An 11329-nucleotide genomic window follows, 5' to 3' on the forward strand; every position below is an offset into this window, starting at 1 on the left:
CATTAAAACACCCTTGTGACTTCCCTCCACCAACATTCACCTTCTTTTGTACAGTATTACTGTATTTCACATTGCAATTTATATCTTTGTTTCTTAACTCTCTTAACTTATTATAATTTATTCTTACTCGACTTTACAAGCATTAATCCAAACATATCAACATATTATTTTTTGAGCAGTGTCTGGACATATAATCTTCAAACAATTTCCATTATAGTCTTAATTTCTGCAAAACAATTGTTTTCTTCGAATAACCGAGATATTATTGAGACCAATTCCAAAGAACCTTTATATATGTTTGTACTTCGATGACAGCGCCTGTAGAAGTGAAATGTTGCTTACCCTCCTGATCTGATGGAGTCGGCTGCTGGGAATACAAATTGTAGAGGAAGAGATCAGCTGTGGGAGAGAAGGAAGACACAGACCTTTCAGAAGTTACCTTGCTTTGGTTGGGCTGAAAGCCAACACTCATTCAAGAACCTGGCATGCCACTTTGTAAAGAAGGAAAGATGAGCCGCTAATAAAAACTGCCCACAGAATTGTATAGTAAGAATGCCAGGGTGGATTAAAATCAATGATTTATTTAAAATAAAAAAAATCAATTTTAAAAAATTTAAATAGGATTTTTAAAATATTTAAATCGGATTTTTTGGATTTACCATATTTTTCCATGTATAAGACTAGGGTTTTTTACTACACGGGTAGTGCTGAGGGGTGTTTGCTTAATTTGGAGTCCCCCAAAATAGGGGGTGTCTTATACATGGTATACGGTATATCGGATTTTGAAAATAAAACGCTTTCGGAGGAAAAATCTTTGTCAAGATTTTCTATTTAAGTGACATTATAGTCCAAACGCTATTCATCAGGAAATAAGGATTTGTTTAAAGTTTTTGTGTGCCCAGTCTCAAATCTTCCATTCTTGGGCAAGGTGATTGAGCGAGTGGTTGCTGAACAACTCCAGGCACGCCTGGAAGAAGCGGACCATTTGGATCCCTTCCAGACGGGATTCAGGCCTCATTATGGGGCTGAAACTGCCTGGTTGCACTGGTTGATGATCTCCGGCAGGCTAGGAACAAAGGTGAGAGCTGTTTCCTAGTTCTGCTGGACCTTACCTGCCTGCGGACTGCCTCGCCAGAGTGGTGCATGCTCTGGTTATCTCCCGCTTGGACTACTGCTATGTGCTCTACGTGGAGCTACTAATCCAAAATGCGGCAGCTAGACTGGTGACTGGGAGCGGCCGCCAAGACCATATAACACCGGTCTTGAAAGACCTACACTGGCTCCCAGTACATTTCCGAGCACAATTCAAAGTGTTGGTGCTGACCTTTAAAGCCCTAAACGGCCTCGGTCCAGTATACCACCTCCATCGTTCTGCCCGGACACTGCGAGAAGCCAAGCATTCTGCACCCGCTGAAGTTCTGGGTCAGTCTCAAGGGCAGCCCCACGTAGAGTGAGTTACAATAATCAAGCCTGGAGGTGACCGTTGCATGGATCACAGTGGCGAGGTCAGGGTGAGAGAGGTAAGGAGCCAACTGCTTAGCTTGGCGGAGATGAAAAAATGCCACCTTTGTTATAGCTGCAACCTGCGCCTTCATAGATGTCGAAGATTACACCCAAACTCTTAACGGATGACGCTGGCACTAATTGCAACCCTGCAAGAGATGGGAGTTGGCCCCCCAATCCCATATTGTCCCGACCCAGCCAAAGGACCTCTGGCTTCGAAGGCTTTAACTTCAACCGGCTCCCACGTAACCATCCAGCCACAGCTTCCAAACATCTGATCAGTGTGTCTGGGGCCGAGTCAGGACGGCTGTCCATTAACAGATGGACCGTCCAATCAAGTACAGCAGAAAAGTTGTCCAAATATAAACGGTTAACTTATTAAATAATAATAATTTATTATTTATACCCCACCCATCTGGCTGGGTCCCCCCAGCCACTCTGGGTGGCTTCCAACAAAACACTAAAATACAATAACCTATTAAACATTAAAAGCTTCCTTAGACAGGGCTGCCTTCAGATGTCTTCTAAAGGTTTGGTAGTTATTTTTCTCTTTGACATCTGGTGGGAGGGCATTCCACGGGGCGGGCGCCACTACCGAGAGGGCCTTCTGCCTGGTTCCCTGTAACTTGGCTTCTCGCAGTGAGGGAACCGCCAGAAGGCCCTCGGCACTGGACCTCAGTGTCCGGGCAGAACGATGGAGGTGGAGACGCTCCTTCAGGTATACTGGACCGAGGCTGTTTAGGGCTTTAAAGGTCAGCACCAACACTTTGAATTGTGCTCGGAAACGTACTGGGAGCCAATGTAGGTCTTTCAAGACCAGTGTTATATGGTCTCGGCGGCCGCTCCCAGTCACCAGTTTAGCTAGCACATTCTGGATTAATTGTATTTTCCGGGTCACCTTCAAAGGCCCAGTTAAAACCATACGCAGCGGGGAGCGCAAAACAAAATAGGAGTCGCAATTGAATCCTTAGGAAGGCGCTACACTAATTAGGCAAGGGGAACAGGGCTGATGAACAGACGGTATTGGGATGCCGTACAGATTGAGAGGCTCCACACACAAGGACACTCAAGCGCCCCCTTTAACCATGCGCTCTCCCGTGCAGCAACACGACTCACACGCCTCCACACACACACCAAAGTATGCCTGATACAGGAACCCCAGCAGCCTCCTCTCTGCAGCCTTCCCTCCTCTGTGACATGCGATCTGATTTTCGCCCCTGCACTTGGGCCAGCCGGCTCCAGGGCCCACACATTCACTCAATAAGACGCACAGACATTTCCCCTTACTTTTTAGGAGGAAGAAAGTGCATCTTATCGAGCAAAAAATACAGTACTCTAAATATTTTAACAATGATAGAACCTGAAAACACCTTCATTGGTGGCTAAAAAGAGTTGAAGCATTATTTATATGTGGAATTTCAGCTGCAAAACTTATTCTTCTCACTGTTCATCTGTTGGAGATGATTGACACTTTAGCCTACCATGTAGAGATTGATACTAAAGCTAATTCAATCTTGGGGCAAAATTAGCTGAATTTATTCCTGCCATTGAAAATGCTATCAGCTTGCCTCTTTGCAAGACAGAAAATTGCAAGTTCCTCATCTTGCAAAAAGTCATGGAAAGAGGAAACAAAGTTTACTGCATGCTCAACAACTTCAATCCTAAAAGAAGCTCAACAGCTTTGGGGCAAAATCGTAAAAAAAGCACAACAACTTTAATCCTAAATAAAGCTCAACAACTTTGGGTTAAAATTGTAAAAAAAGCTCAGCAGCATCAATCCTAAAAAGAGCTCTACAACTTCCATCTGAAAAACAGCTCAACAGCTTTGGGGTAAAAGTGTAAAAAAAGCTCAACAACTCCAGTCCTGAGATATGCCATGAATAGTTACACTACAGAGCAGGGATTCTTGGCAGGCCATATTTCTATTTGCAATTTCTATTTGCGTGATTATGTCGGGCACGAGGGGAAGTCCGGCCTCGAGTTCGAGTTCCGCCCTGATGAGAAACTGAGACATGCAAACGGCAGCAATTGTAAAAATGATGTCTGGATCAGAAAAGAAGCATGCGTACTCAAGAAGTAAAAAGGATAATCAACCCGGGGGGTGTCCTTTTGTTCTTGGAGGAATTTAAATAATTTCCACGTAATACACAGCCAGGAAGGATGCCCCACAACACAGCATTATATACAGACATACACGGACACCAGCTCATTAGGAGACACCAGAGAGAAGTTGTTGACTTGCCATTTAAAAACTCTTATTTTTGGAATGAAGCCCAGTGCCTTTAATGAGAACTTGACAAACAAAGGAGAGAGAAGAGAACTGAACACCCAAATAATTGGACAGAGAATAGGATGGGGAGGGGAAAAACATGCCTCCTGTGTGTTAACAAAATAATAATAATAACAATAATAACAATAATAACAATAAATTATTTGTACCCCGCCCTCCCCGGCCGGAGCCAGGCTCAGAGTGGTTAACATCACAGAAAAAATACAATATGCATAATACATATGCATAAAAGCTTTGCTACAGAAGATGTGAGCCACAGAAACGACGACTGATCAGATTCAGAATAAGGGTGGATAATATTAGTATTGAATTTGAACAATAGCCATAAATGCAGAGATGTGAATGAGGACGGTTATCTCCAGACATCTGGAACATGGGAAGTCCCAATTTTTAATTTTTTTTTTACAATTGGAATATATAATTGGTGCACTGCTATTACTGTAATCTGGATTGGTTTGATTTGATTTGTCATTAATCGGAAGGTTGTGATTGAAAATGAATAACATTTGAACAAAAATAAATACAAATAAAGAGGATAATTGATGATGGTGAAATCACGAAAGAAGATGATGCCTTATGGCCTCCTTCTGATGGAGTTGGCTGGCAGGAGCTGGAAATTGCAACTGGCGATGAAGACATCACTTTTGCCACCTCAAAAAGTGGTTCTCTGATTAGGGCGGTTCATAAAAAACGTTTTTTTAAAAAATGCCTGCTCCAAAGGTCTTATGTTACTACACTAGGGATTATATAGCTATCTTTGACATTTCATGCATATCAGTTAATATCTTGACCCTGCTCCACTGAATTGAAATTTCAGCCTTCACGACATAGGAAAACGGCCAAGTAAACAGCTATTTTCATGGAGGAGGGTCACGATATCAACTGATATGCATGAAATAATATTAGAGTCAAGGACTGACAGCACAACCACCAATTCAGCTTTGATGGAAATGCAATGGGGCCTTCACCGCCTGTCTGCCAGGCTCCCACACAGCCTCCCTCTTCCACAAACCCCTGGGGTTCGAATGCGCTTTGTACCTCACCAGTGCTTACCATGCTGTGCCGGTTCACGACCGTTGTGCTGTTCCAGCGGGTGCTCAAGACGTGAGGCTGAAAGACCTGGGAATTGTCACTGAAAGAAGTGAAAGCATCTATTACGTTATGCAGCTGTCTTACATACAATTCTAAATTCCTGATTGACTACTCTTCCCTTCCCACCCTCTTCTCTCCCATCCGAATGTCGACTATCAACTTTGGAAGAGGCTGCTTGGTTTGTTCTGAAATGTGCCACGCATATTGCTAGCTCTATACAAATATGTAGCTCCCATGCACAGCTAGCACAATACCACCTGTAGCACTTTGGATCCTGGCCACACTGCTGCCATGCGCTCTATGTGGGGATGCCTTTGAAGGTGACCCGGAAACTGTAATTAATCCAGAATGCAGCAGCTAGATTGGGGACTGGGAGCGGCCACCAAGACCATACAACACCGGTCCTGAGAAACCTGCATTGGCTCCCAGGACGTTTCCAGGCACAATTCAAAGTGTGTTAAGAGGATGCCAGCGAGGCTGAACCTTTGTGTAAATAAAGGATTTCATTGTTCCCAAAAGGAAACCTTCTTCTGTGTGTCAGTATGATTAGGATGCTAGCAAGGTTGAACCTTTCTGTAAAATAAAACCTTACCAAGACCATATAACAATGGTCCTGAGAGATATGCATTGGCTCCCAGGACGTTTCCAGGCACAATCCAAAGTGTTGGTGCTGACCTTGAAAGCCCTAAACAGCCTCGATCTTGCATACCCAAAGGAGCGTCTCCAGCCCACCGTTCCACCCGGACACTGAGGTCCAGCGCCGAGGGCCTTCTGGCGGATCCCTCCCTGCGAGAAATGAGGTTACAGGGAACCAGGCAGAGGGCCTTCTCGCTAGTGGCTCCCGTCCTGTGGAACGCCCTCCCTCAAAGAAATAAAAAACTATCTAACTATTTAAAAGACATCTGAAGGCAGCCCTGTTTAGGGAAGTTTTTTAATGATTGATGCTGTCTTGTGTTTTTAATATTCGGTTGGAAGACACCCAGAGTGGCTGGGGGAAGCCCAGCCAGATGGGCGGGGTATAAATAATAAATTATTAGCATTATTAATTACTAGTGGAATAGCAGTATGTTGGCTAAGAGTATGAGCTGTGAAACAAGAAGCCCTCCGTTTGAAATTATTACGAATGAGGCCATTCAACAGGCCCAGTCCTCTATTGTCTCCCAAGACAGACAGATGCCAACAAAACAGGAGCCCCACTGATATCAACAGGTAAATTGCCCATTGTAACAGACATCTATAGCAGTGGTGGCCAAACTCGGCCCTCCAGCTGTTTTAGGACTACAACTCCCGTCATCCCTGACCACTGGTCCTGTTAGCTAGGAATGATGGGAGTTGTAGTCCCAAAACAGCTGGAGGGCCGAGTTTGGCCATCGCTGGTCTATAGGATACCAGTTCCCTGTGACCTTAGGTAGTGTAAAGTAGAACATTCCAATGTGCTCTTCAGATCCTTTATTTGTGTTTTAACTGTATGCTTTAAACCAGGCATGGCCCATCATGTTTATCATGTTATTGTTTTAGTGAAATAAATTGTTTAAATTGTTATGAAGGAAATGATTATTTTTCTCCTTCCAATCAAGTACAGTGTCCAAATAGAAACAATAATTTCACAATTATCTGTATGTATTTCTAATAGTATAACCAAATCAGTCATTTTTGATGTAACTGTAAAAACTATTCTGAAAATTCATTCTTCCAAAAACGAAACCTTCCTCTGGTTGTCAATATGAAGAAGATTTCAGCAAGGTTGAACATTTCTGAAAAAAAAAAAAAGAGGATTTAAATCAAATCCACCCTGCTTTTCCTCCAGGGGAACCCCCAGCTGACCTGGCGCAAAAACCACTTTTAAGCGCATATATACTGTATTTTTCGCTCCATAAGGCACACCGGACCATAGGGGGCACCTAGTTTTTAGAGGGGGGAATCAAGGGAAAAAATCGTATTTCCCCCCCAGCCCCAAAGAGCAGTGTACAGGCTGCGTGCCTGCCGGAGGGGTCGCATGCGGCTATGGCACAAGCCAAGACAGCGGTGTCTTGGCTTCCTCTTTAGCTGCGCGCAACCTCTCCAGCCAGGAGAGGCTGCACGGGGCTAAAGAAGCCATAGCCCTGAGCAGCCTCTCCCTGCCGGAGGGGTTGCACGCAGCTATGGCATAAGCCAAGACAGCGAGCAGAATGGATCCTGCTCGCTGTTTTGGCTTCCTCTTTATCCCAGCGCAACCTCTCCCTGCCAAAAGGGCTACGCACGGCTATCCCTGAAGACTTCCGAGCGCAGCGCAAGTTCCCACTGCGCTCCTCAGGCTTCGGGTTCCTTTTCCTGAAGCCGGGAGAGCAAGACTCTCCTGGCTTCAGCGAAAAGAACCTGAAGCCTCCAGAACGCAGCGGGAACTTGCGTTGCGCTCCGAAGGCCTTCAGGCGGCTATCCCTGAAGCCTGGAGAGCAAGAGGGGTCAGTGCCCACCAACGCCTCTCGCTCTCCAGGCTTCAGTGAAAGCAACGTGAAGCCTCCGGAGCGCGGAGGGAACGCTCCCTCTGCACTTCGGAGGCTTAGCGTTGCTATCGCTGAAGCCAAGGAGCCTGCATTCGCTCCATAGGACGCACACACATTTCCCCTCAATTTTTGGAGGGGAAAAAGTGTGTCCTATAGAGCGAAAGATATGGGATATATACAAGCAAGGTGCCTATAAACAATATTCACATTTCTGCTCTGGGTCTGTAAGCGCAGTAGTTGGGCATCCTATACGTCTCATAATAGCCACACCAACCCTAAGTTCGGTTTCGTCGCACACGAGGGATCTTGGTCTGCTCAAGTCTCTGCGCGCCCATTCATTTCGAGAAGGCATGGCCAAACTTGGCCCTCCAGCCATCTTTGGGACTACAACTCCCATCACCCCTAGCTCACAGGACCAGCGGTCAGGGATGATGGGAATTGCAGTCCCAAAGAAGCTGGAGGGCCAAAAGGGTGACAGTACCTGGGGGGGGGGGGGGATGCCTCCTTTCTGTTCCTACCGACCCCAATGCCCTTTTTGAAATAATAACTATTATTTTAAACAGTGGAAACAGTTGGTCTTGGCAAGTATTAACCACTCTCAATTCCAACCTGATAATCATCACCTGCCCAGATTTTAACTTGTCTGAATTAATTTTAAGATTTATTTTAGATTTAAGATTGATGTCTGTTTTTATGCACATTGTGTTGTTTTTATGATGTTAGACACTCTGAGCCCGGCCTCGGCCAGGGAGGGCGGGATACAATTTTTTTTTTATTATTATTATCATCATTATTATTATTATCATTATTATTCCTCCTCCTGCGAATGGTCAGGCGCAAGAGGAGAAGGCGCAACCTGCCTTCCTGGCGCAGTGCCCCATTTCTTGGGATACCGGTTTAACTAGACGCAAACTCGGCCCTCCAGCTGTTCGAGGACGATTCCCATCATCCCTGACCACCGGTCCCGTGCGGTAGGAATGATGGGAGTTGTAATCCCCGAGCAGCGGGAGGGCCCGTTCCTCACCTGAGCCCGTGGATGAGCGGGGCACTATTGAAGCGCCTCAGGCCGCCCCCCTCACTCCCGACCGGCGGCAGCTCCAGGTCCAACTCCATCTTCTCGACCTGGGCCATGGCGGCGGCGGGCCTGCTCACTGAGGGCGGCCTCGGCTGCTGCTCCTCAGGCCCGGTCTCCCAGCTGTGACGGGAGAAACATGGCAGTGCCCGCGAAGAATTTGCCCGGCGGAGGAGGCTCCTCCTCCAGCCCGTCGTCGCCGCAGCCTCAGCTTCGCCTCAGGAGCGGCGTCGGGGCGTCTCAGGCGGAGGCTGGCCAGCCGGTAGGCGTTGCGCATGCGCTAACAGCTGGATCTCCCGGCTACTGGGCAAAAGGAAGGGAAACGGCGGGCAGGCCGTTCACGCACGTGCACGTCGGTCTCTGCGCGTGCGTGCGTGCGTCTCGCCGAAGCACGGCATTAGAGGATGGCAAGCCGGTAGGCGATGCGCATGCGCGGGCTGTTGAATCGCCCGGCTGCTGGGAGAGAAGCGGGCCGCCCCTTCACGCATGCGTCCCGCTGCTCCTGCGCATGTCGGCCTCTACGCGTGCGTGCATCTGGCCGGAGCTGCTCCCGACGACGATTGCGCATGCTCAACCGAATAGAGGGCGGGGCAAAAGGGGAAAAGAGGGCGGGGGGAAGGCGAGCCTCATGATTTCGTCACCGCGGCTCTCCCTTGCCGCTCCGCCCATTGAGGGCGGGGCAAGCGCTTTACCGCAGAGTGATTTGCTGCTCTATTTTGACATCCCTCTAGACAACGGGCTAATCCAGAAAGTGGCTTCTGCGGTGGGAGCCCGGGGCCGCTGGAAGAAGCGTCATGATTCCTTTTCAGGACTGCGAGTTCGAGTCCTCGTTCGCTCTTTTGCCGGTGCCTTTGATTTTTCAAGGTATTATTATTAGTCGCTTGTCACCTGAAGGTCTCCAAGTGACTTGCAGCAAATAAAAATGTATAATCAGGGTGGATAAACATTAATGATCATTTAAAAAATAATAATCAAAAAAATCGGGTTTATTTTAATCGGATTTTATTTAATTTTTTTAATCGGATTTTTTAAAAAAAATTAATCGGATTTTTAAAATAAAATGCTTTGGGGGGGAAATCTTTCTAAGATTTATATTCTTTTTTTAAAAAAAATTGCTTAATTGAAATAAAGAAAAGATTCTTCATCACCCATTAATACAAAATTATAAAGCAAATCAACTAAAAGAAAAAAAATCTAATATAATAAAATAAAGAATATCTTCTTACTTTACATATAACTTCCCATCCACCTCATATTTCACATGTTCCTTATTAGTTTGATTGCCCAAACTTGTCAGATTGTTATCAAAGCCAAAAGTATAAATAAATATTCAATTATCTGTGTCCTCGAGTCTTACTACCAACTTTTATAGATATAATAAATAACAAGATGAAAAATGAAAAAATATTTTAAAATAATTCCAGTGGCACCTTAAAGATCAACCAAATAGGAAAAAGGTAAAAGGCGGATCTACACGGATCCTCGTGAATTCATATGATTTTTTCATTCAAATTAAATAAAACCACCATGATAAATAAAACCACCAGAGTAGACCATGTCTTACTCTGTAGAAAGCATCAAAAAAATCACGCATCCACTGTTTCGGGGGGGCGCAGGAGTGCAAAAACATGGTTAAAAAACACGGATCCTCATGGATCCTCATGATTTTTGCATTGGGCCAACCCAAACTCACCATCAGATCAAAGATCATGGCCATGGGCACAGCATCCACCACAAAAATCACGGATCCACGGCTTCCTGGCGAAACCGTGGCCCAAAAACGTGGTTTTGCAGCACGGATCTTCATGGATCCACACGCTTTTTGCATTGGGCCAACCCAAACTCACCGTGAAATCACATATCATAGTCAGGGGCACAGCCAACACCACAAAAAACTTGGATCCACGCCTGCCTGGCCACGCCCTGGCCCAAAAACGTGGTTCAGAAGCACGGATCCTCATGAATCCTCATGATTTTTGCACTAGATCAGCCCAAAGTCACCATCAGATCAAACATCATGGCCAGCAGCACAGCATGCAACACAAAAATCACGGATCCACAGCTTCCTGACCGTACCGTGGCCCAAAAACGTGGTTTTGAAGCACGGTTCCTCATGGATCCTCACGCTTTTTGCATTGGGCCAACCCAAACTCACCATCGAATCACACATCATGTCCAGGGGCACAGACTGCACCACAGAAAACACGGGTCCACGGTTATCTGGCCACTCCGTGGCCCAAAAACGTGGTTTTGAAGCATGGATCCTCATGGATCCTCACGCTTTTTGCATTGGGCCAACCCAAACTCACCGTCAAATCACACATCATGTCCAGGGGCACAGACTGCACCACAAAAAACTTGGATCCATGGCTTCCTGGCCACTCCATGGCCCAAAAACGTGGTTTTGAAGCGCGGATCCTCATGGATCCTCACGCTTTTAACATTGGGCCCGCCCAAACCAACAGTCAAATCACACATCATAGCCAGGGGCACAGCCTGCACCACAAAAAACTCAGATCCACGCCTGCCTGGCCATACCGTGGCCCAAAAACGTGGTTTCGAAGCACGGATCCTCATGGATCCTCATGATTTTCGCACCAGATCGGCCCAAAGTCACCAGCAGATCAAGCATCATGGCCATGGGCATAGCATGCACCACAAAAATCACAGATCCACGGCTTCCTGAAGAAACCGTGGACCAAAAACGTGGTTTTGAAGCACGGATCCTCATGGATCCTCACGCTTTTTGCATTGGACCACCCAAACTCACTGTCAAATAACACGTCATAGTCAGGAGCACAGCCTGCACCACAGAAAACTCAGATCCATGCCTTCCTGGTCATACCATGGCCCAAAAACCTGGTTTTGAAGCACGGATCCTCATGAATC

The 11329-nt window shown here is 46.4% G+C and overlaps 1 protein-coding gene across 1 annotated transcript in view; it reads right to left on the bottom strand.

Moving 5' to 3' along the window:
• Positions 1 to 8708, bottom strand: part of LOC310668852 (PABIR family member 2-like) — a 33590-nt gene extending 24882 nt beyond the window's left edge. Inside the window, 3 exon segments of the mRNA XM_083422206.1 lie at positions 343 to 399; positions 4847 to 4925; positions 8393 to 8708. Of these exon segments, the coding sequence (XP_083278332.1) occupies positions 343 to 399; positions 4847 to 4925; positions 8393 to 8499 (243 nt within the window). The 5' untranslated portion in view covers positions 8500 to 8708.
• Between the last annotated feature and the right edge of the window lie 2621 nt (positions 8709 to 11329).

This window comes from Podarcis tiliguerta (assembly GCF_965153285.1).
Source record: "Podarcis tiliguerta genome assembly, chromosome: W".
Taxonomy (NCBI): domain Eukaryota; kingdom Metazoa; phylum Chordata; class Lepidosauria; order Squamata; family Lacertidae; genus Podarcis; species Podarcis tiliguerta.